We start from the raw sequence: 26,174 nt of genomic DNA, 5'->3' as shown, positions 1-26,174 counted from the left end.
TGCCTAGCCATGCTAGGTGTTCTAGTGGTACACTCTGTAATTATTATTTTACTACATATAAACCACACAATAACCAAATTCTGTAAACTCAGCATTGTAATCCTTATAGAGAATAAACTTTGAATTGAATTGAATTGCGTGCAGGAAGTATGGAACGTGTACATTACTGGGGAAGATACATAGTGCAGTGTCTGGGGGCAGGGGAACGTGAGGTTATGGGAGGCAGTGTGGTAATGTTGTAAGAGAATGTTGTAGTGGAAATATTGCGGAAGATGATGTGATAATACTGTGCAAGTTAATGTGTTGGTAATGTTGTGGGAGATATTGGTATGGTGTGGGGATAATATACTGTATGTGGAGCATAGTTTGTTTGTCTACCACACGCACTCGAAACTAAATACTATATTAATCAGCAGGTAATTTTACTAAGAGGGATTAGGCTTAAACCCAGCAACTAATGCGATAAAAGCTGGAGAGGTTAATAGCTTGCATTACCGGGAGGTAATTAAGCATGGCGAATTTTGGGTAACTGCACTTACCAAGAGCTTCATAATTACAGGTTCACATAAGGGTATTGTCATTATGTCATGTACCTGGTAAATTCATATTTGATTTCAGTTAATTTTTGTCATTTTAATTGCCACTTTTAGGGAAAAGGACACCTGTGCAAGTAATGTGACCTCTTACTGTAGCAACCTTTCTGCAGTAACATGTCACATTAGTTAAACACGTCTTTTTATTTAACATTAGTTCTACCAACAATGTATCATCGATTACACAGTCCCAAAAACGTACATTGAATTATACGTGTATGAGAAAATTAAGAACTGGAGCAGTAAATTGCCTCTGTGAACCGAGGCAGCATTAAAATAAGCATCCATATCATGCATGACGTGAGAAAAAATGTATATTTTCATTTGTGCAGACTGTATTTAATTTAACAATATTTCCAGAGAGGATTGTGATGACGCCGAAGGGAAAAACTGCAACATCTACAACTATTATGGTGGAACGACGGAAGATGGCAATTCAGGAGGGCAATGTCCATGTTGGTGGGGGCCAACACTCTGGCATCATCATCAATAAAGATACCAGAACTGGTGAGTGGTAATTGGTAAGGGTCCTAACCTGTGGCTTAGCATCTCCATATGTGGGGGCCTCAAATTTTTACCACCCTATTCCCATACTGTACTACTTATTCATTCCCATTTCCTGTATTACTTGTTTCCATTTTTTTAAGCCCTTCCCAGAAATGTAGCCTATTATAGTCAACAATTTCAGGGCAAATACTACTTACTGCTAGGAACGGAAGGTATTAGAAGACTTTGTACATTCTGCCCCACCTAGGGTTCATCCTTGAATACTTTCAGTTGAGGTGACTGTATTACTACTGTGCTTTGAGGTACTGTACCTATGTGCTCTGATACAAAAAAAGTGAGGGAAACTACATTTGTATACATATTGTTGGTCACTAGTTCAACTCGAGAGGAAGCCGTTGCAAGTGGAGACAGCTATACCTCATTTCTTATTGTTAAATAAAAAAAGTATTATACAGTTCGTGTGCATAGCAAAGCAGTCTGCTTTTGGTGAACCTATAAACGAATCTGTTACATTAAGAGCACATTATATTAAATGATATGTATATGGTACATTAATCTCAGCCTGAGTACCCATAGATACTACACTGGAAAAAGTCAAAATTCTCATTAAATACTTTGGTGGTTACAATAAAGTCCTAATGCATATTGTATTTTCTTAGAAGACCTGGAGGACACGCCTGCCCACTTGCAATTGGAGTTTAAAGTATTTTTAATAAATGCTCAAACACAGAAGCACACACAAGAGAGCAGACAGCTAAGATTTTGGTTTCAAAGTTGTGTACCAGAAAAGGAAAGGCTAAGGAGTGCTCAGGAGTTCTTCAAGGAGTTAGTAGCTCCCCTTGAATTTCCAAGAGGTAAGCAGCTCAACTGTTAATTTCTTTTTACCTCGAATGTATTTAAATACAATGGCTTGAATTTCCTTGTCTACTCATACAGTATTTGGTACCATATGTGCAGTAGTTAAATGTTGTACAGTATCTGTAATGGTAGTTAAGAAAATATTAAGAGCAGCTGAATTAGTTGAAAAAAAAATTATATTCATGATCCTCCTTCATGTAATGGTAAATTCCAAAATAATTACTTCATGTAAAATTCAGATAATTTTAAGAAATTTATAACTCTTGGGAGAAAAAAGCCAGTATTCAGTGTTATCTAGCAAAGTGTACATTATTTTCTAAATACTAATGTTAGACATAATTCAATACATCAGATTATGTTGGTTTCATCAAGAAGATAATGAAAATGATGCAGCATAAATACAAAATGTTGAGCAAGACTGAGGTAGAATTGAGGCAGCTTGAGGAGTCAGACAAACCCCCAACAAGGCCCAGTGAGTAATCACTACTTGTTCATCACTTTTGTTGCATCATCTTTGCCATAGATGCAATCAGTCCTTCATGCAATTTGTTTTACTTTATAAAGGTTATGAATGGATATGAATTAAGCATAAAATATTCATTAGTGAGCTAAATTTATATTATATTTACCTTCATGAAATTAATCACTACATAGTTGTATTTCTTTTGGGCTTTTAATATACACGTATATGTATAAACACATCACATAAACACGCAACTTTATCATTTCCTATTTAGTAATTACAAATTCCATTATTACAACAAATGCTGTATGTATTGGCTTTTGTTCTGGGCTACAATAATATTAAAGAAAGATACAAAATACAGTATTGTACAGTACATGAAAAAAAACTGTTGACATGTTTTGGGGCTTGTCTTCAGCGAGGCCAGGTGTGGTTCTGTACACGGTGGGATGCAGTGAACCTGATGCAGGTGCCCTTTCCTAGTAGAATTTGATTCTACTAACAATTTTGCAGTAACTCTAATCAAGGATTATGTAGATTTGGCACTTTATTTTTGTATTTGTTATTTTCTACCACTTTATATAATTCTGGAAGTGAATGATTTTCCTCAGCCTCCGATACAAGAACTAATTGCCTGCATCTTGGATAACTGAATATACAGTAATAACAATAACCCTCATTATGTATTTCACTGGAGTTTTTCTTGTATCTGTTTTGAGATGAGTAAATTTTATTTTCATTAAATTATTTGTTTTAAACTAGTTTGGAATTACTTACATAGATCTTGTAGCAGTAGGTAATCATCGCTTAATGACACAGATGCCTTCCACAAAAGTTGTACAGTATATCAAAGTGTTCTCTGTTGGAAGACACTGTCCCATAGACCCTCATTATATAGCTATTTGTTGTTGCATTCACATGAATATAAGAAAAAAGCACAGCAGTAAGTCAGCTGCCTTACTGCAAGTCCTCTTCACCTAATCATTCTCACTTCATCAGTTCAACCTGCCCATTCTTCGGACTGTCTACTTATTTTCTCCAGTAACACTGCTTGGTAATTTATTTATCTTATCCATAGCACATTTTCGTGGTTGGATAAGCAGCATGTACAGTTTGTTGTAAGAAAATTTTGATTAATATTGTAAATCATAGAGCACTATGCATGCACCAACACTGTTTATACAAAGAATGGTAAAGTTTGGTAAAAAACAAATGAGAAAAAATATAAGTGGAACATGCTGTAACAGTTGTCAGTTTTTTGGCATGAAGATGATGTGAAATGTACTGGATAATAGTCTTTCTCTTAACCTTTGAACCATATCAGTCATTATCACTTTATTAATAAAGATTTTGTAATTTATCTAAATATAATGCCACTAGAGAAATACTGTACATAAAGAGTCATCTACCTGAACTTTTGGCACATTGCTTAGAATCCAAAATCAAAACCAGGCTTTTAATGTGATATGCTCAGTTGATTCATAGGACACCCATAAGTTTTCAGCTGAAAGTCTTGTGGAGTATGTGGTACTGCTGTTACAAGTATTTAAGCAAATATGGCTGCATGAATTTTTGTTTCTTTGCTCACTACTCAAAATCAAAACCACCTTAATAAAATATGTTTACTATATTTATTGGAACCATTAATATTTTTTTTATGGATTTCAATGTTAATACAATAAGATGAACATGAACAGAAATACATTTAGTACAGTATGCAGGACAAGCCATGGAGGGGTGGAAATCTTTAGCTCAAGATTTCCACCCCTCCGTGGCTTGTCTTGCATAGTTAAGATCGCCCATCTGCAATTGTTTGCATTAGTACAGTATGTACATACTTTTGGAATGGTGCTTATGGAGCAACCTTTAAATTCTAAAAGTCCTGGCTTTCTCCTGAATTTCCAATAAGCCAGGAACACTTCATTGTGAAGCTTGTGCATAGTTTCTTGTAAATAATATACAGTAGTCTTCTATAACTCACTGAGCAAATAAATAAGTTAAATGAGATGGATGAAGAGCAGTTTGTTTCTCGCCAGTATCAGCGTGCCACAAGATAGCACTGATGTCCTTTTCGTTTAATACCTTTTCGAAACTTCTGGTGGCTGTATTAAAATGTAACATAAAATGTTGAAGTAGGGCAGAAAATGTATTGGCTTCAGTCACTTTGTATTCCTTGGAGATTAAAAATTGCAAATATTTGCTAGGAAGCTAGTTTATGCCAAGTAGCAACACCACAGTGTGATAGGTAGTGTGTGTTCCAAGACACTGTATTGCAGGAATGGACTTGATCATGTTTACCTGATATATAACACGTCATGAAGTCCAGCCCTGGATGAAACATTATAGTGGTAATATTTTCCTGTTATATAGTGTCTTTCTCTACTGGTGAGGTGAGTTGCTGCATCAGTTGTCATATGTCTACCAATAATTCAAGGGTGTTGTATAGCAAATGGGTCCTTATTGTTTCAAATTTTTACTATACTGTACTATACATTAAAATGTCGTGCATCAAACCATTGTTACGCGATGATTACCTATAGGTTCTAATCTTATATTTTATTAACATTTGTATTTAAAGTGTTCATTAGATTTTATTAATTTGTGTTTAATGAATATTGTGTATGTTGTTCATCTTGTTACTGGAACAAAAAAATTAAAATGTAAATAACTGAAGATATTACATGTTTTAGTGAAGGCTTTTTGTTGTAAAATAATAAATATTAAGAATGCTAACTTTTCATACAATATCAAAAGAAACTACATTATATTTATGCTTAGTATGTACTGTACATGATTTTTTTTTTTAAATTTACTCCTACCATTAATTATAGCAAAGTTTAGTACCTATAAAGTACGTATTGGAACATTGCAACATGGCTATATTCTCTACCTTCATTCTACCTGCCTTATTTTTTTTTTTTTAACAAGTCGGCCATCTCCCACCAAAGCAGGGTGACCCAAAAAGAAAGAAAATTCCCCCCAAAAAATACTTTCATCATCATTCAACACGTTCACCTCACTCACACATAATCACTGTTTTTGCAGAGGTGCTCAGAATATGACAGTTTAGAAGCATATACGTATAAAGATAGTAGGTAGTAGGTTGGTAGAGAGCAACCACCCAGGGAATTACTACCGTCCTGCCAGATGACTGTGAAACAGACACCTGTAACTGTTTTGCATGATGGTAGGATTGCTGGTTTCTTTTTCTGTCTCATAAACACGCTAGATAACAGGGATATCTTGCTACTCCTACTTACACTTTGGTCACGCTTCACAGACACGCACATGCATATATATATACGTACATCTAGGTTTTTCTCCTTTTTCTAAATAGCTCTTGTTCTTCTTTATTTCTTCTATTGTCCATGGGGAAGTGGAAAAGAATCTTTCCTCCGTAAGCCATGCGTGTCGTGTGAGGCGACTAAAATGCCGGGAGAAATGGGCTAGTAACCCCTTCTCCTGTAGACGTTTACTAAAAAAGAGAAGAAGAAAAACTTTATAAAACTGGGATGCTTGAATGTGCGTGGATGTAGTGCGGATGACAAGAAACAGATGATTGCTGATGTTACGAATGAAAAGAAGTTGGATGTCCTGGCCCTAAGCGAAACAAAGCTGAAGGGGGTAGGGGAGTTTCGGTGGAGGGAAATAAATGGGATTAAATCTGGAGTATCTGAGAGTTAGAGCAAAGGAAGGGGTAGCAGTAATGTTCAAGGATCAGTTATGGAAGGAGAAAAGAGAATATGAATGTGTAAATTCAAGAATTATGTGGATTAAAGTAAAGGTTGGATGCGAAAAGTGGGTCATAATAAGTGTGTATGCACCTGGAGAAGAGAGGAATGCAGAGGAGAGAGAGATTTTGGGAGATGTTAAGTGAATGAACCAAGTGAGAGAGTAATTGTGGTAGGGGACCTGAATGCTAAAGTAGGAAAAACTTTTAGAGAGGGTGTGGTAGGTAAGTTTGGGGTGCCAGGTGTAAATGATAATGGGAGCCCTTTGATTGAACTTTGTATAGAAAGGGGTTTAGTTATAGGTAATAAATATTTTAAGAAAAAGAGGATAAATAAGTATACAAGATATGATGTAGGGCGAAATGACAGTAGTTTGTTGGATTATGTACTGGTAGATAAAAGACTGTTGAGTAGACTTCAGGATGTACATGTTTATAGAGGGGCCACAGATATATCAGATCACTTTCTAGTTGTAGCTACACTGAGAGTAAAAGGTAGATGGGATACAAGGAGAATAGAAGCATCAGGGAAAAGAGAGATGAAGGTTTATAAACTAAAAGAGGAGGCAGTTAGGGTAAGATATAAACAGCTATTGGAGGATTGATGGGCTAATGAGAGCATAGGCAGTGGGGTCGAAGAGGTATGGGGTAGGTTTAAAAATGTAATGTTAGAGTGTTCAGCAGAAGTTTGTGGTTACAGGAAAGTGGGTGTGGGAGGGAAGAGGAGCGATTGGTGGAATGATGATGTAAAGAGAGTAGTAAGGGAGAAAAAGTTAGCATATGAGAAGTTTTTACAAAGTAGAAGTGATGCAAGGAGGGAAGAGTATATGGAGAAAAAGAGAGAGGTTAAGAGAGTGGTGAAGCAATGTAAAAAGAAAGCATACTCCAGATTTAATCCCATTTATTTCCCCCCACTGAAACTCCCCTACCCCCTCCAGCTTTGTTTCGCTTAGGGCCAGGACATCCAACTTCTTTTCATTCGTAACATCAGCAATCATCTGTTTCTTGTCATCCGCACTACATCCACGCACATTTAAGCATCCCAGTTTTATAAAGTTTTTCTTCTTCTCTTTTTTAGTAAATGTCTATAGGAGAAGGGGTTACTAGCCTATTGCTCCCGGCATTTTAGTCGCCTCATACGACACGCATGGCTTACGGAGGAAAGATTCTTTTCCACTTCCCCATGGACAATAGGAGAAATAAAGAAGAACAAGAGCTATTTAGAAAAAGGAGAAAAACCTTGATGTATGTATATATATATGCATGTGCATGTCTGTGAAGTGTGACCAAAGTGTAAGTAGGAGTAGCAAGATATCCCTGTTATCTAGTGTGTTTATGAGACAGAAAAAGAAACCAGCAATCCTACCATCATGCAAAACAGTTACAGGTTTCTGTTTCACAGTCATCTGGCAGGACGGTAGTACTTCCCTGGGTGGTTGCTGTCTACCAACCTACTACCTGATTGAATTGAATACTCTTTATTACCTGAATTGAATACTCTATATTAATTTAATATAAAGTTAACCAGAAAACAGCCCTTAGGAGAAACAAACAATGTTTTGCTCTAAATTGAGCTCCATCACTAAAGGTTTGCTGTGTGCATTAATGTTTATTTATCATGTTCAGTATTTTCCATAGTTCTCTTCAGTCAAGCTGGTATATATTTTTCAAGAGAAAACAGTCAAATAGTGTAACACCTTTAATATGGGAGAAGGACATTGTCACAACCAACTCTTAACATGTTCACTGGTCATGTTGCACTGGACAACCGTTACAGATTTCTGAGTAGTACAGTCATGCAACGATAATGTATAGTTGTCTTTCACATTTCTTTAAAATACAATGTTCACTTTTGAATGCCTTATTTGGCAGATAATATTCAGTACTGTACTGTACATACACTAATAATTTTATTAAGCAGTATTCTATGCAACTTTTATATATCATTGTTTTATTAAATATTTATTAAAACAATTGCCTTAAAATTTTTATTTATTGTCTTTATAGCAGAATTGTTATTAGTTTGTGTGTTATTTTTCCTCTAGAAAGAATAGAGATCATCCCATTTTTCTTATTATAACTTGCGTATTTCAGTGGAGGATCAGAAGGCTGAACTAAGTGAAGAAAAAGTGTTAGAGATGATTGAGTCTTCGTACCCTAACCCCATTACTGTTAAGGACATGGCCAAGTAAGTGAAAACCGCATGTCTTTGAAAATTGATTTCATTGCTTCTTCAAAGTAAACTGTTAAAATTGGGGCTTGAAAAGCTGAATATTGGAGGTACTTGGTACTTGTCTTTTCACAAAGTGGTATTAATGTTGAAATTCATAAGAAAACTGAATCAGATTATAATTCCACTGTATTTCATCCAGTGAATTCACTTGCTTTGCAACTAGTGCCATTATTCATGGAAAAAAGAAAACTGCTCATATAAGCTTGTGCATATTTTTTAATGAGAGACCTAAAGGAATTTGTAAACAGCATTTATTTTCTGGGTCAGGATTACTGGGGTTTGAAGGGTCGTCTGGGCAAGTAAGGATTGAAGTGATGGTGAAAGTTTTTTTTCTTTTTCGGGTCACCCTACCTCAGAGGAGATTGCTGGTGTTTAAAAAAACTATTTTTTCCAATAAATTGTTTGATAATATTTTTTATTTTGTTGAAACTCCATTCAGAAATGGAAATGAGTGGATGGTGTCTGATACTCAGTTCACGTGAAGTCTTTGCCACAAGATAAATATTTTGCTTTACGATATATTTTTACGTAATTTATGAAAAACCAATAAATTTACATTAATTCTAGCTTGTGCAGCATCATGTGATATGTGTATTTATGCATTATTTATTCTACAGGAGAGCATCAGCATCATTAGAAGATGTAGAACTGTATATTGCAGCACTAACGGAGAAAGGTCTGATTAAACCAATGGCTCCTGGTTGCTTCACGCGTATTGTACAAAATGAAACTGACGTTAAGGTTTGAGGATTGCCGCCTTCATTAATTCTTTGTTTTACCTTTGAGTTTATTTATACATCACTTAAATGATAGTTTTTTCTTTATTAGGTTCTTTGAATATTCCAGGCATTACAGAAATGTGGTGTATGCTGAAAGATATTATAGATTATTATTATTATTACAATCATGGGGGAGTGCTAAACCCGTAGCATTATACAGCGCATGGGGGGGGGGGGGAAGGGATGGAAGGTATTCAGGCTCAATTCAAGGAACCGGAGCACAGATCCAGTTTCCTGAATTGAACCGCAGTTAACTTATAGCTGTCTTCCATAAAAGTATAAAAGTATTTTTCATAATCTGAGCTCTTTCTGGAAAAAATAGAAATAAAGCATTTAGGATTAATAATATGTAATTGGGAAAATAATTTGTAAAAGAATTATTTTATGCCAGTTGATGAAAATAGTCAAATTTATGTAAAAAAGAAAAATGAAAGTACATTGGAACCTCGATTTTCATATGCCCTGGTTTCGTAGGATTCGGTTTTCAACGACCTTTTTTTTTTTTTTTTTGTCAAAATTTAGTCTCGGTTTTCATAGAGGTGACAATGGTCCGCCATACCAAATGTGTCTGCCTGCCTGCTCCCTCACAAAGCATCCCATGCATTCTGACTCAGTCTGGCTTTGTTTCTCATTGAGTGAGCATTGTGAGAGTGTGCCTTCTTCAGTGATTAAGGACGTGTGTGCAAAGTGGAATAAGTTGCAAAGCTTTGTGGAAAAATATCACCCTAACAAAGCTATTGCAAGCTGTGTCTGCAACATATTCATTGACAATGCCTTGTCCCATTTTAGGCAAATCTTAGAGACACCAGAAACAGACCTCTCTGGACAGATTTTTTGTGCGACAGGTCCAGTGAATCTCAAGCTGGTCCTAGTGCCAGTAAAAGACAAAGAAGGGAAGTAACCCCAGATAGGGCTTCGATACCTGAAGTCCTTATGGAGGGGGATTACCCTTCCAAACAATAACCTCTCCTCCCTCTCCCCTCCTTGCCGTCTTCCATACTCCAGCGAGTCTTCCATGAAGGTAAAAGTGTTGTTAAATGTTCGTTTATCCTTTTCATTAGTCATTTATATTTATTTCTCATTTTTTTGTATGTAAAACTATAGTTATTCTCTATAAAATGTATTTTTTGAATGGATTAATTGGTTTTACATTATTTCTTATGGGAAATATTGCTTCAGTTTTCGTACAATTCAGTTTTTGTCAGACTTCTGGAATGAATTAATCACGAAAACCGAAGTTCCACTGTATTTACTAGACTTTAAATTTTGATATTTTTCATTATTATCGGTGTTTTTATTTAAAGGTTCAAAGTGAGGTTTCAATAGTAGGTATTTAAGATTGAAGAAATACAATTAAATAATGCATAATACTTATAATTTGATTTATAATGACATGGGAAATCATAAAAATCACAGTTGCAAACAAATCACAGAACAGATGGGGCTTGAACCCATGGTTAGTTGAGTCCTAAAACTCACAGGTCAGTACTTACCATGAACCAGTGGTTAGTACACTGTCCTGCAAGTTTGAGGACTTGCAAATAAGTTGTCAGAATGTCTTAACAAAGCTAGATCTACAGGTATTGTTAAGCAGAAGCTGTTGGATTCAATACTATAGTAAAAACTGCAGTTAAAGTTGTTTTCTTCCTGTGTAGGTTGTGAGACAGATGCCAACAATAACAACAAACAAGCAGCCCACTATTGCCATCATCACAGCACACTATTCTGAGAAGCTTGCTGTTGATACTATGATTGAAAATCAAGAGACTTTTGTCAGATACACCACTGTTGGTAAGATTATTTAAGTTCTCATATGAGATGTGTATTGTTAAATATTTAAAAAAGTTTCTTGAAAAATAAATAGCATATTACTCATTAAAAGCATTTAACTTGTATGCTTAGGTATTGTCTAATAATATAAAGAATAATGATAGTCATATAAAAAAAAAATCTGTTATTCAGTCTTGCATCATGCATTTAAAAAAATTGTCACATATAAGTATCTGAATGTGTGCACTGATTAGCATTTCTTAGGCATGATTAATCTATAGAAAATACCTTTGCATGAATTGTTGGTAATGATCGGGGAGACGATGAGAAGACATAATTTATATAAACATTTGTAGTGCCTTTTGTGACTTTACTTGAATTCAGTATAGTCAAAATACACCTGCACTTTATGCAGTTTATGAAGATTGAAGATAAATACCTAATGCATAAAATACAGTCTACCTGTCCAAATAGAGATCTGCAGTAATGCCTATGTGCTTCTTATGTCCACTATCTTCTTCCCCCCCTCCCCCCAAAGAAAATCTTGTCATTTAAATTGTCCACCAAAAAGTTGATTGCTCAGATTGCAAGCACTATTCTGTGTTATTGTATCCTTCATGAAGCATTGCTATTTTAAGTTGATAGTGTCACTGTTCGGAACAATCATTGTATTTGATAACCCACCCAAAATGCTTTGCTTTCTGTATCTTAATGGAAAATAAACATTTTTATTTTATTACTGTACTTATATTTAGATAAAGGTAGGAAAGTTTTCATTGCATTTATGGATTTAGAAAAGGCATATGATAAGGTGGATAAGGAAACAATGTGGCAGATGTTGCAAGTGTATGGAATAGGTAGTGAGTTACTAAATGCTATAAAGAGTTTTTGAGGATAGTGAGGCTCAGGTTAGGGTGTGTAGGAGAGAGGAAGATTACTTTCCAGTAAAGGTAGACCTTAGACAGAATGTGTAATGTCACCATGGTTGTTTAACATTTGTAGATGAGGTTGTAAAAGAAGTAAATGCTAGGGTGTTGGGGCGAGGGGTGGTTTTAAACTATGAGGAATCAAATATAAAATGAGAGTTGACACTGTCACTTTTTGTTGATGATGCTGTGCTTTTGGGAGATTCTAAAGAAAAATTGCAAAGGTTAGTGGATGAGTTTGGGAGGGTGTGTAAAGCAAAGTAATTGAAAGTGAACATAGATAAGAGTAAGGTGATGAGAGTATCAAACAAGTTAGATAAAGAAAAACTGGATATTACATTGGAGGGAGGGAGTATGGAAGAAGTGAATGTGTTTACTTATTTGGGAGTAGACTTTTCAGCAGATGGGTTTATGAAGGATGAGGTTAACCATAAAACTAATGAAAGTAAAAGGGTGGGAAGTGCATTGAGGTACCTGTGGAGACAAATAATGTTAACCATGGAGGCAAAGAAGGGAATGTATGAGAGTATAGTGGTATCAACACTTATATAATAGTGAAGCTTGGGTTGTAAATGCTGCAGCAAGGAGGAGGCTGGAGGCAGTGATGTCATATCTAAGGGAAATGTGTGGTGTAAATATGCAGAGAATTCTTAGTGTGGAAATTAGGAGGAGGTGTGAAGTTACTAAAAGTATTATTTAGAGGGCTGAGGAAGGTTTGTTGAGATGTTTTGGTCATTTTGAGAGGATGGAGCAAAATAGAATGACTAACAGTGTATAAATCTGTAGTGGTGGGGAGGAGTAGTAGGGGGTCTTCCTAGAAAAGTATGGAGGGAGTGGGTAAAAGGGATTTTGTGTGCATGGGGCTTGGACATACAGCAGTCATGTATGAATGTGTTAGATAGGAGTGAATGGAGACGAATGGCTTTTGGGACTTGAGCTGTTGGAGTGTGATCAGGGTAATATTTTGTGAAGGGGTTCAGGGAAACTGGTTAGCAAGACTTGAGTCCTGGAGGTGGAAAGTACAATTCCTGCACTTCAAAGGAGGGGTTTGGGATAATGGCTGTTTCGATGGTGAAAGTGTTGAATGATGGTCACCCTGCCTTGGTGGGAGATGGCCAACATGTTGAAAAGGAAAAAACTTGCTAATTCAATTAGACTTAACCCTTATGTGTTCTTATAATGTAAATTTGCTCTAGGTTTTTTAACCATCAAAAATTCACACACTACTAGCTGTGGTATACCTTTAATACACAAATCAGGTTCAGCAGACACGATTCTTCACTGTTATACTATGACAACTCCAAACATCCAAGCACGTACTTTATATTCCAAAATAATTAATAAAAGAAACTCTGGGTAATGTTATGTATCTTCAGATTGTCTTGCACTAAATTAAAAAAAAAAAAATGTATTTTTAAAAAATTTTGTAATTACAATTCTAAAAAGAAAGCTAATAATTATTTGCCTGTTCTATTAGCCTTGACACATCACAGTAGTACTGCATAACATAGTTCTGTGGGAAGTTAACATGCACTTATATTTTACATTAATTTTAGACCCAACAAAATTCTTGCAACAAACTGTCCGTATCCCACCAAGGCAGGGTGGCCCAAAAAGGAAAACAAAAGTTTCTCTTTTTAAATTTAGAAATGTATACAGGAGAAGGGGTTACTGGCCCCTTGCTCCCGGCATTTTAGTCACTTTTTATGACTCGTGGCTTATGGAGGAATTATATTATTAAAAATTTGCCGGTATTTCTCCCTGCCCGGGCATTTTCCAAGTGGTGGCCCTGTCTAGGGAGTGTCTGAGACCTAAGTCTCCTATGGGAGGAGGCACAAGTACCCCCTCATCTTTGGGACCAACTGTCCCCAGGCCTAGCTTGTAGGGAGAGGCTAGGCCTCTCTGGTCTGCCATCCCCGCCCCAAGGGGCCTAATGTGAATGACAGTCTTGTGAGCTGCAAGCTCGGGCTCAGGCACCTACCCTACCCTAGAAGGGCTAGGCATGGTGTCGATCCTTACGGAGGAAGAATTCTGTTCCACTTCCCCATGGAGGCCCAACAAAATTAATGCTACCATATTAAATTATGCAATGCAATACTCAGTAAAATTTACAGTCGTGTGCCCATACTTTTGCTTAATTACTGATCTAAGGGCTTCAGTGTCTACATATAATTTTTTTATAGGAAAAAGTTTAATTTTAAACTTTGAAATCATTCATGGAAAAAGGTTGTTTAAAGTGAGGTGTCTACTATGTGTGTATAAGAAACTTGTGTACTAGTATAGTATCAGTTTATCATTCTTATCCTCTTTAGGAACCTAACACATTTCTTTAAAAGTTTCTCCTTTTTAAGAATGAATGAAGAGAAAGGTGATTTCCAGTCATTTTATATGAAACAAAACTTGTATCTTGGCCATAAATTAAGGGCATATTTTGGGGCAGTTTTTGTTAGGATTTAAGGCCAGTTTAGGATGAGAATATTCTTTATCATACAGCCTGTATTGATGAGTAAACATTAATCTTATTCAGTTTCTTGTATTGAGTTTTGAAATTGTGTATTAACTGCAGTTGAGATCTTAAGAACAAATTTCAAATGTTTTAAAGGTGTAGTTGTAGTTTTTGCTTTTATTTTAAGAGCACTCCTAACCTTTTAGTTATTAAAGGCTTTTCTAATCATGATAATACAGGAGGGAGAGGGTAGTAAAATTACTCGGTGTGTACACTTTTTTTTTTTTTTTTTTTTTTTAAGGAAAACTAAAACAGTATGGTAAGTGTGTTCTGTTAGGTAATTGCTTCACAATTATCAGAGAATAGAAAAATAATTAAAATAACGATTTACTTGTATGATAAAATTCACTTACGGGAATAGGCAAAATTAAGTTCACTTCCATGAAATAAGCATTGCCACTTAAAATGAAATTTCCTAAACTATTAATTTCATAACTATAATAAATAAATACTGAGATTAATTTATTTTGAAAAGTAGGAATATATTTTTCAATAGTTATCACAGATATTAAACTGATTGCTTTACAAGTGTTCTACAAATAATTTGATTTGAAAATATGTTTTGACTTTAAACTTGGCTTCAATTTTTAATTGCTTCCATTATCTCCTCCAGGCATCCCAAGTAGTTGTTGTTCCTTGAATGCAATTTTCTGTAGTTGTGATACACTAAGATGCATACAACTTATTCATGCTAGATAATTCCCAAAGGTTCCTTTCAAGTGGGTTTTTGACATTTGTTTCTTTTCTACGTGCCTACTAACCTTGTATATTTTCCCTCGCTGCTTTCTTTGCAGGTGGTACTTACGGTAATGTGCATGGCAACCTGAGCATGGTAGAGCATGGTAGTCTACATATTCAGGTGGATGGTTATATATTCATTGTAGTTTTATTCACACATGCAGATAAGTACATGTACAAGTAATTGCCCGTGTAGTGGATTTTGTAAACTAATTTATATTGTCTGTGCAGCTGTTACCTCAGTCAAGCTTTTATATATGTAATTGCATTTGACTGGATATTATTTTAACATCTTTTTAAGTTTATAAGCATAATTACAACCTTGTAATTCTTTAGATAGTAGCTTGGTAGACAGCAACTCTCCACAAAGGTACTGTCATCCTACCATATGAGAAAATGGAAGCCTGTTACAATTTTTATAGAATGACTGATTTGTCTTTTGTCTTGTGAACATTTATTTATATATCAGATTTATAATGCTAATTCTTACTTGTATTCATCATAAACATTTCTTTACCTTCCTGTTTTTTTCTTCAAAGTTCTTAAATATGCAGATTTTCCTTGCTAATCTCTTAGGATATATGAGTTAGAATCTTTTAGGTGTAGCCAAATACTCTGCTAGTGAGATAAGTCACTGTTATAAAGGGCATACTAGTAAACTTTGGAGTGCAATAGGTAAATAAGGATGGAATTTTAATTGAATTGTATTTAGAAAGAGGTTTGATTAAAGGCAAAAATGTTTTTTAAAGAGGATAAATATGTGTGAGATATGATAAGGTGGTGTACAGCAAGAATAGTTTGCTTGAGTATGCGTTTAACAGATGGTTGAAGGATGTACTTGTTGATGTATGTACTTGGAGAGCAGTATCCGATATATTGAATTATTTAATTGTAGCTAAAGCAAGGGGAAGATGGCATGCAAGGAGAATGATATCAGCAGGTTAAAGAAAAAATGAATGAGTAAAAGAAGGGGATGGTTACTGAGATGTTTTTGTTACTTTTATAAGAAAAGTGGGCTAAAGCGAGAGAGTGAGGTTAAGCAGGGATGGTGTGGACTTACTCCTTTCACTGTCCAGACTCCCAAAATTAATATGGCTTCCAGTGTCCACTTCAAAAAAAATAAATCTGAATATGTGTACTCTGTGGTTGCAGGGGTTGAGTCATAGCTTCTGGCCCTGTGTGTGTGCTTTTGATCAGAGTGAGGAAAAGCAAATGGTTTTTGGTATATAAAGTGCTGTTTAGGCATAAGCTGGCATCTATGAAGGAATTTGTAAAACTGTCCAAGCTTGAGTTTCGAAGATAGAAAGTAAAGGTCCTGCTCATTGGAGAATAGGTGGAGATGATGCAGTTCAGTGGATCATTTGAATATATGAACTGCAATTGTTTTCATACATCTGGAAGGACAACTAGAGAATGAGTAATTTTTAATATATTTATTTTCTTTGGGTCATATTGCCTTGGTGGGGAAACAGCTAATGTATTAAATTACAAAAGAATTATGAACACATCCCACATACAAGTCTTAATTTAAATTATTTATTTTGTTACATCCTGAATTATAACAGTTTTACTTTATTTTTTAATGACTATTTGAAGTGAAATATATTTGGATGTAAAGTTTACATCCAAATATATTTGGACTTCCAGCAGGCATGCGTGAGCGTGTTTGATAGGAGTGAATGGAGACAAATGGTTTTTAATACTTGACGTGCTGTTGGAGTGTGAGCAAAGTAACATTTATGAAGGGGTTCAGGGAAACCGGCAGGCCGGACTTGAATCCTGGAGATGGGAAGTACAGTGCCTGCGCTCTGAAGGAGGGGTATTAATGTTGCAGTTTAAAAACTGTAGTGTAAAGCACCCTTCTGGCAAGACAGTGATGGAGTGAATGATGGTGAAAGTTTTTCTTTTTCGGGCCACCCTGCCTTGGTGGGAATCGGCCAGTGTGATAATAAAAAAATAATAATAATAAAAAAGTTTACTTGTTTAATATTGTTCATATTAAGTAGAAAACCTTGCATTATTTTAAGGAAAAACATTTTTCTCTGCATGAAAAACTTATGAACTTGCTTGCATTCTAATTCCAGGCGAGAGCAACATATATACATTAGGTAACATTGGCGCACACAGAGTTGTGTGTACAAAACTTCCAACTGTTGGTCACGATCGTTCAGCGTCCATTGCTGCAGGAAACACTACTACTAGACTACTTGGTAGGTCACTTACCGAGAAATGGTGAGCGTTTTCTTGCTTTGAGTCACTGCCTTGGTGGGAAGGGAGCACAAAACTCGTAAGTACCATGCAGTGCCTGAGAAATGGGAGGCATTGAGATTCGATCGAAGGAAGGGAGGGTAGCTCCAATTCTTTGGATCAAGATTTCTTGACTTAGGCAGTGGAAGCATTCTATGGAAGGTGTAAAATTGTTCAGTGAGGGACTGCTATGTGCCTAATGTATTGTATTATTTCAAAAGAAATAATATACAGATAGGTATATACATGCCTTTCCTGTGATTTTCCAACTTGTTTGGTTGTTTGTCCATAATGTTTCTGTACTGTCTTGTATGTGTTCAAAGTCTCTTAATATTTGAAGATAGATGAAATGCCAAAGACTGAGAGGTTACCCATTAAGGCAAGGAATTGCTAAGAAGAATGCATTAAGGGCTAGAGCTAGTTAATAGTCTTGGTTTCCTGTTTAGCATAACCATTAGAAATCAAGCAGTGTATACATACTGAAAAGATTACATTAAGTTGATCTTGAGGCAGTAAATTTTAAATACTAGGTTAAAGTAAAGTAATAAAAAAAAGTTATTTGTGATGTTTCAGGAACCTTCCAGAAAGTGGACCATGTGTTCTTAGTTGGAACAGCAGGAGGAGTTCCCCATTATACAGATTACGACAAACATGTTCGACTTGGAGATGTAGTGGTGTCTGCACCACCTAGTGGACAGAAGTAAGATTTTATATAGAAGTTCTACTTGTTTAGTACAACTGTATTGTGAAACACAGTGCCCTTCCTGAAGATGATTCCTACATGGTTTTATTAGCAGGTAATGCAAAGAATCATACAAATATAAAGAACAGGGATTGCAAAAAGCTGTAGCAGTTGAGAAGAGTCAGCTGTAAGGTTAGAAATAAAAACAAAAAAAAAAAAAAAAACACTTTGGTGTGGATATAAGTGTAATGCCAAAAGCCTACATAAAACAGGATAATACTTTTGAGAAAAGGCAAAACATAAGAATTGTCTTTAGGAACCTAACACATTTCATTAAAAGTTTTCTTTTTAAGAATGAATGAAGAGAAAGGTGATTTCCAGTCATTTTATATTAAACAAAACTTGTATCTTGGGCATAAATTAAGGGCATATTTTGGGGCAGTTTTTGTTAGGATTTAAGGCCAGTTTAGGCTGAGAATATTCTTAATCATACAGCCTGTATTGATGAGTAAACATTAATCTTACTCAGTTTCTTGTATTGAGTTTTGAAATTGTATATTAACTGCAATTGAGATCTTGAGAACAAATTTCAAATGTTTTAAAGGTGTAGTTGTAGTTTTTGCTTTTATTTTAAGAGCACTTCTAACCTTTTAGTTATTAAAGGCTTTTCTAATCATAATACAGGAGGGAGAGGGTAGTAAAATTACTCGGTGTGTGTACTTTTTTTTTTTTTTTTTTTTTTTTTTTTTTTTTTTTTTTTTTTTTTTTTTTTTTTTTTTTTTTTAAGGAAAACTAAAACAGTATGGTAAGTGTGTTCTGTTAGGTAATTGCTTCACAATTATCAGAGAATAGAAAAATAATTAAAATAACGATTTACTTGTATGATAAAATTCACTTACGGGAATAGGCAAAATTAAGTTCACTTCCATGAAATAAGCATTGCCACTTAAAATGAAATTTCCTAAACTATTAATTTCATAACTATAATAAATAAATACTGAGATTAATTTATTTTGAAAAGTAGGAATGTATTTTTCAATAGTTATCAGAGATATAAAACTGATTGCTTGACAAATGTTCTACAAATAATTTGATTTGAAAATATGTTTTGACTTTAAACTTGGCTTCAATTTTTAATTGCTTCCATTATCTCCTCCAGGCATCCCAAGTAGTTGTTGTTCCTTGAATGCAATTTTCTGTAGTTGTGATACACTAAGATGCATACAACTTATTCATGCTAGATAATTCCCAAAGGTTCCTTTCAAGTGGGTTTTTGACATTTCTTTTCTATGTGCCTACTAACCTAGCTAAAGCTAGGTAAATAGTCTTGGTTTCCTGTTGAGAAGAGTCAGCTGTAAGGTTACAAATGAAAAAAAAAAAAGCACTTTGGTGTGGATATAACAGTCTAGTGCCAAAAGCCTACATAAAACAGGATAATACTTTTGAGAAATGCAACATTGGCACAACATAAGAATTGTCTTTAGGAGCTTCATCATGGATTTCTTGAGGATAATTTACACAGGTTGCATGAGGTCAGTATTGGAGTATGCAGTGCCACTATTCCAGCATGGTATCAGTACCTTAAAGGTTTTTCACCAGATGACTAAGATTATCATTGAGGACCCAGGATATGAGGACAGATAACACTGTTATGAAATTCGAAAAACAACTTTCCACTGGAGGGACCATGGGGTATATACTTTTGTTGAAATGTGTACCCAATTTTTTATTATTATTATTAGCACACTGGCCGATTCCCACCAAGGCAGGGTGGCCCAAAAAAGAAAAACTTTCACCATCATTCACTCCATCACTGTCTTGCCAGAATGGTGCTTTATACTACAGTTTTTAAACTGCAACATTAACACCCCTCCTTCAGAGTGCAGGCACTGTACAGTACTGACCGAATTTGTTCCCATAAGTGCACACGTACAAACGCACTTACATAAATACACTTACATAATTGGTATTCTTCGTTATGCCTGTACTTCCAGGACTCAAGTCCAGCTTGCCGGTTTCCCTGAATCCCTTCGTAAATGTTACTTTGCTCACACTCCAACAGCACGTCAAGTATTAAAAACCATTCGTCTCCATTCACTCCTATCAAACACGCTCACGTATGCCCGCTGGAAGTCCAAGCCCCTCGCACACAAAACCTCCTTTACCCCCTCCCTCCAACCTTTCCTAGGCTGACCCCTACCCCGCCTTCCTTCCGCCACAGACTGATACACTCTTGAAGTCATTCTGTTTTGCTCCATTCTCTCTACATGTCCGAACCACCTCAACAACCCTTCCTCAGCCCTCTGGACAACAGTTTTGGCAATCCTGCACTTCCTCCTAACTTCCAAACTATGAATTCTCTGCATTATATTCACACCATTGCCCTCGGACATGACATCTCCACTGCATCCAGCTTTCTCCTCGCTGCAACATTCATCACTCATGCTTCACACCCATATAAGAGCATTGGTAAAACTATACTCTCATACATTCCCCTCTTTGCCTCCAAGGACAAAGTTCTTTGTCTTCACAGACTCCTAAGTGCACCGCTCACCCTTTTCCCCTCATCCGTTCTATGATTCACCTCATCTTTCATAGATCCATCCGCTGACACGTCCACTCCCAAATATCTGAATACATTCACCTCCTCCATACTCTCTCCCTCCAATCTGATATCCAACCTTTCATCACCTAATCTTTTTGTTATCCTCGTAACCTTACTCTTTCCTGTATTCACTTTTAATTTTCTCCTTTTACATACCCTACCAAATTCATCCACCAACCTCTGCAACTTCTCTTCAGAATCTCCCAAGAGCACAGTGTCATCAGCAAAGAGCAACTGTGACAACTCCCACTTTGTCTTTCTTTATCTTTTAACTCCATGCCTTTTGCCAAGACCCTCGCATTTACTTCTCTTACAGCCTCATCTATAAACATATTAAACAACCACGGTGACATCACACATCCTTGTCTAAGGCCTACTTTTACTGGGAAATAATCTCCCTCTTTCCTACATACTCTAACTTGAGCCTCACTATCCTCGTAAAAACTCTTCACTGCTTTCAGTAACCTACCTCCTATACCATACGCCTGCAGCATCGGCCACATTGCCTCCCTATCCACCCTGTCATACGCCTTTTCCAAATCCAAAAACCTCTTTAGCCTTATCTAAATACTGTTCACTTTTGTCCCCATTGCCTTTATACAGGGGAACTATGCATGCTCTCTGCCAATCCCTAGGTACCTTACCCTCTTCCATACATTTATTAAATAATAGGACCAACCACTCCAAAACTATATCCCCACCTGCTTTTAACATTTCTATCTTTATCCCATCAATCCCAGCTGCCTTACCCCCTTTCATTTTACCTACTGCCTCACGAACTTCCCCCACACTCACAACTGGCTCCTCCTCACTCCTACAAGATGTTATTCCTCCTTGCCCTATACATGAAATCACAGCTTCCCTATCTTCATCAACATTTAACAATTCCTCAAAATATTCCCTCCATCTTTCCAATACCCATAACTCTCCATTTAATAACTCTCCTCTCCTATTTTTAACTGACAAATCCATTTGTTCTCTAGGCTTTCTTAACTTGTTAATCTCACTCCAAAATTTTTTCTTATTTTCAACAAAATTTGTTGATAACATCTCACCCACTCTCACATTTGCTCTCTTTTTACATTGCTTCACCACTCTCTTAACCTCTCTTTTTCTCCATATACTCTTCCCTCCTTGCATCACTTCTACTTTGTAAAAACTTCTCATATGCTAACTTTTTCTCCCTTACTGCTCTCTTCACATAATTCCACCAATCGCTCCTCTTCCCTCCCGCACCCACTTTCCTGTAACCACAAGCTTCTGCTGAACACTCTAACACTACATTTTTAAACCTACCCCATACCTCTTCGCCCCCATTGCCTATGCTCTCATTAGCCCATCTATCCTCCAATAGCTGTTTATATCTTACCCTAACTGCCTCCTCTTTTAGTTTATAAACTTTCACCTTTCTCTTCCCTGATGCTTTTATTCTTGTATCCCATCTACCTACTGCCTCACGAACTTCCCCCACACTCACAACTGGCTCCTCCTCACTCCTACAAGATGTTATTCCTCCTTGCCCTATACATGAAATCACAGCTTCCCTATCTTCATCAACATTTAACAATTCCTCAAAATATTCCCTCCATCTTTCCAATACCCATAACTCTCCATTTAATAACTCTCCTCTCCTATTTTTAACTGACAAATCCATTTGTTCTCTAGGCTTTCTTAACTTGTTAATCTCACTCCAAAATTTTTTCTTATTTTCAACAAAATTTGTTGATAACATCTCACCCACTCTCACATTTGCTCTCTTTTTACATTGCTTCACCACTCTCTTAACCTCTCTTTTTCTTCATATACTCTTCCCTCCTTGCATCACTTCTACTTTGTAAAAACTTCTCATATGCTAACTTTTTCTCCCTTACTGCTCTCTTCACATAATTCCACCAATCGCTCCTCTTCCCTCCCGCACCCACTTTCCTGTAACCACAAACTTCTGCTGAACACTCTAACACTACATTTTTAAACCTACCCCATACCTCTTCGCCCCCATTGCCTATGCTCTCATTAGCCCATCTATCCTCCAATAGCTGTTTATATCTTACCCTAACTGCCTCCTCTTTTAGTTTATAAACTTTCACCTTTCTCTTCCCTGATGCTTTTATTCTTGTATCCCATCTACCTTTTACTCTCAGTGTAGCCCTCCCTATTTAAGTCGTTTCTCATGCCCTAGTATTTTGTAGGATTTTTTTTATTAAGTCCTAATTTGTCACTGCTCAAATGAGAGTCAGCTGATTATTTTGCACAAGCATTGGTTGGTTCTCACACAAGTTGCACCTATTAAATTAGTTGGAATCTGGAATTAATGCAGCTGAGAGAGGCAGTGAACATTTGGCTTCCCCTACCGCTTCCAAAAGAAAAAAGAAAATTATAGGATCAGAGGGGCCCCTTTTGGAATTGTACCAATCAGTACAGTGCTTGAAATGGAGGAGGAATGCAGGAAAAACAAAAATGAATATAAACCAGCTACAGCAACTTAAGAGTGCGAGGGGCAATTTTTCTGCTTCTAGAGGAGTCGTGCTGAAACCATTGCAGAATAAAGGATCTGTTAAGTAAAAGGACACGAATGCAACTAATGTCACATTAGTTGCATTTGTGTCCTTTTACTTAACATCATGTCGGTAATTCTACCAATACTAATACAATAAAGGATCTCTATACTTGGCTACGAACAGTCAACAGTAGTAAGCGGCAAATCAAGATGAAACATCCCAAGAGGTTAGGAAACTCTGCTATAGCATGCTCACAGTCATCAGGACAGGCAACAAAAGACTGAAGCTACAAACATGTATAGATGACTCATCAGTTGACATCCCAGAGATTTTTGCCAGACTGTCAATAGACCCAGGTGCCTCAAATCTTTAGAGGAAAAGAAGTACCTGGTTTAAGGATCTAAGGCTGATCAGGCATATATGCTAAGGGACATTCTGATCATACCAGGTTAGGATGTCTCAGGGAGGGCAAAGGTTTATGGAGAAATGTTTAATACTCTGTTATAGACAAAATTATAAACTTAAATGAACTTAATATATAATACAGGTAGGGAAGTGGAAATACCCTAGATATAGTTATGAATAAGGGTAATGTATGTGTGTCCTATGTCCAGTGGGTTGGCAGTTAACCCTTTTCTCCAACATATTTCCATTATTCAAGGTAGTGTCAAATTTCAAATTTTATTGCTTAGTTTATTTAAGATATAATCCTATTAGCAACTTTAACAAAGTAAGTCATTGCATTTTGGAAGAGAAGGATGGAAGCCTGAGGTAATGCAAGTAAGCAGTACTAAACTAATCATACTACCAGACATACCAATAAACTATACTTTCTCATAAAAAGTTTTTTTTTTTTATCAATTTGAATACAAAGATATCATAGCTCAGTTTACGTAAGAGTAAATAAAGGTCAACGTTTGAAGCCAGGTTCATACCTGAATGACAGGCCTGGTGGAATGTATTAATTAGTAATTTAAAAATAATAAGACTTCGTCAAAGATGACATTATCTACATTAGGAATGTAACACTATTCAGCCAGCTTATTTACTACCTGGACTGATACTTGTTTGGAAATTTTTAAAGATATGTATGCTTGTGTGCTGTGAATTCCAACAGCGAGGTTACCTATCTGGGAAAATGAAATTCCTGCATACCATATCAGTCTTATATTCAAAGAATGTGATGATTGTTCCACTAATAATATTTTATTAATATTTATATACAACACTTACTTAATTTTTGTGTTACAGGTTTATCTACATGTATTGTGATACTGCAAAAACATTAGAGAGTGGTTCATATGAGTTCGAAACAAAGTCCTGGGGACCTCCAGACCTAAGTCTACAGAATATTGCCTATCAGTTAAAAGAGCAGGTGAGACTTTTTCTCTCTCTCTCTCTCTCTCTCTTGACAAGTCGGCTGTCTCCCACCGAGGCAGGGTGGCCCCCCAAAAAAAGAAAATACTTTCATGATCATTCAACACTTTTGCCTCATACATAATCACTGTTTTTGCAGAGGCACCCAGATATAGCAGTTTAGAAGCATATGTAAAGATATATATCATATCCCTCCAAACTGCCAATATCCCAAACCCCTCCTTTAAAGTGCAAGCATTGTACTTCCCATTTCCAGTACTCAAGTCCGGCTATATAAAAATAACCAGTTTCCCTGAATTCCTTCACTAAATATTACCCTGCTTTCACTCAAACAGCTCGTCAAGTCCCAAATACCATTCGACTCCATTCACCCCTATCTAACACACTCGCACATGCTTGCTGGAAGTCCAAGCCCCCTCACCCACAAAACCTTCTTTACCCCCTCCCTCCAACCTTTTCGAGGGAGACCCCCTACTACGCCTTTCTTTCCCTACAGATTTATATGCTCTCCATGTCATTCTACTTTGATCCATTCTCTAAATGACCGAACCACCTCAACAACCCCTCTTCACCCCTCTGACTATTACTTTTATTAACTCCAACCTTCTCATTTCTGCACTCAGAATTTTCTGCATAATATTTACATCACACATTGCTCTTAGACACGACATCACCGCCTCCAACCACCTCCTCGCAGCAGAATTTACAACCCAAGTTTTACACCCATATAAGAGTGTTGGTACCACTATACTTTCATACATTCCCTTCTTTGCCTCCATTGATAATGTTTTTTGTCTCCACATGTACTTCAACGCACCACTCACTTTTCCTTCATCAATTCTATGGTTAACTTCTTTCTTTCAATAAACCGGCCGTATCCCACCAAGGCAGGGTGGCCCAAAAAGAAAAACAAAAGTTTCTCTCTTTAAATTTAGTAATTTATACAGGAGAAGGGGTTACTAGCTCCCAGCATTTTAGTCGCCTCTTACAACACGCATGGCTTACGGAGGGAGAATTCTGTTCCACTTCCCCATCCTTCATAAATCCATCAGCTGACACGTCAACTCCCAAATTTCTGAAAACATTCACTTCTTCCATACTACTACTCTCGAATTTGTTATCCAATTTTTCTTTATCTAAATCATTTGATAACCTCATCACCTTACTGTTTTCTATGTTCACTTTCAACTTTCTACCTTTACACAGCCTCCCAAACTCGTCCACTAGCCTTTGCAACTTTTCTTTAGAATCTCCCATAAGCACAGTATCATCAGCAAAAAGTAACTGTGTCAATTCCCATTTTGTATTTGATTCCCCATAATTTAATCCCACCCCTCTTCCCAACACCCTAGCATTTACTTCTTTTACAACCCCATCTATAAATACACCTACCATCCGACTTACGACCTGCTCGACTTACGACCACTCGACTTACGACCGTGTTTTTTATGCCAAATTTCTGGGAAATAAACAACTATTTGTGTTGTACACAGTGTTTATCCTAAACCTTACAGTATAAAATACAGTACTAACAGCATAAAAAGTAAAGTAAAATATGAAATACCAAAATAAAACAATAAAATAAAGTCATTACAAAAATGTGATGTTGATATTCAGTAGTAAAGTTCGACTTGCGTCCATTTTGACTTACGACCGGTTTCT

At 36.3% G+C, this 26,174-nt stretch overlaps 1 protein-coding gene across 7 annotated transcripts in view; it reads left to right on the top strand.

The window, feature by feature from the left end:
- LOC128693989 (uncharacterized) overlaps positions 1-26,174 on the top strand; it is a 137,999-nt gene that overhangs the window by 84,447 nt on the left and 27,378 nt on the right. For 5 of the 7 annotated variants that reach the window (XR_008407786.2, XM_053783947.2, XM_053783952.2 and 2 more), the window contains 10 exons: positions 954-1,100; positions 1,760-1,954; positions 2,311-2,430; positions 2,840-2,890; positions 8,246-8,339; positions 9,002-9,125; positions 10,819-10,954; positions 17,188-17,313; positions 17,924-18,050; positions 24,387-24,510. Coding sequence is in view for 6 of the 7 variants with exons in the window: in XM_053783947.2 (XP_053639922.1) it covers positions 954-1,100; positions 1,760-1,954; positions 2,311-2,430; positions 2,840-2,890; positions 8,246-8,339; positions 9,002-9,125; positions 10,819-10,954; positions 17,188-17,313; positions 17,924-18,050; positions 24,387-24,510 (1,244 nt within the window). In the remaining variant the exon portion in view is untranslated. The remainder of the gene's footprint in view (positions 1-953; positions 1,101-1,759; positions 1,955-2,310; positions 2,431-2,839; positions 2,891-8,245; positions 8,340-9,001; positions 9,126-10,818; positions 10,955-17,187; positions 17,314-17,923; positions 18,051-24,386; positions 24,511-26,174) is intronic. The other 2 variants (XM_053783949.2, XM_053783950.2) reach the window with 2 other exon arrangements.

Source organism: Cherax quadricarinatus, chromosome 33 (genome assembly GCF_038502225.1).
Source record: "Cherax quadricarinatus isolate ZL_2023a chromosome 33, ASM3850222v1, whole genome shotgun sequence".
Classification (NCBI taxonomy): domain Eukaryota; kingdom Metazoa; phylum Arthropoda; class Malacostraca; order Decapoda; family Parastacidae; genus Cherax; species Cherax quadricarinatus.
This window is presented reverse-complemented; position numbering and strand designations above follow the sequence as displayed.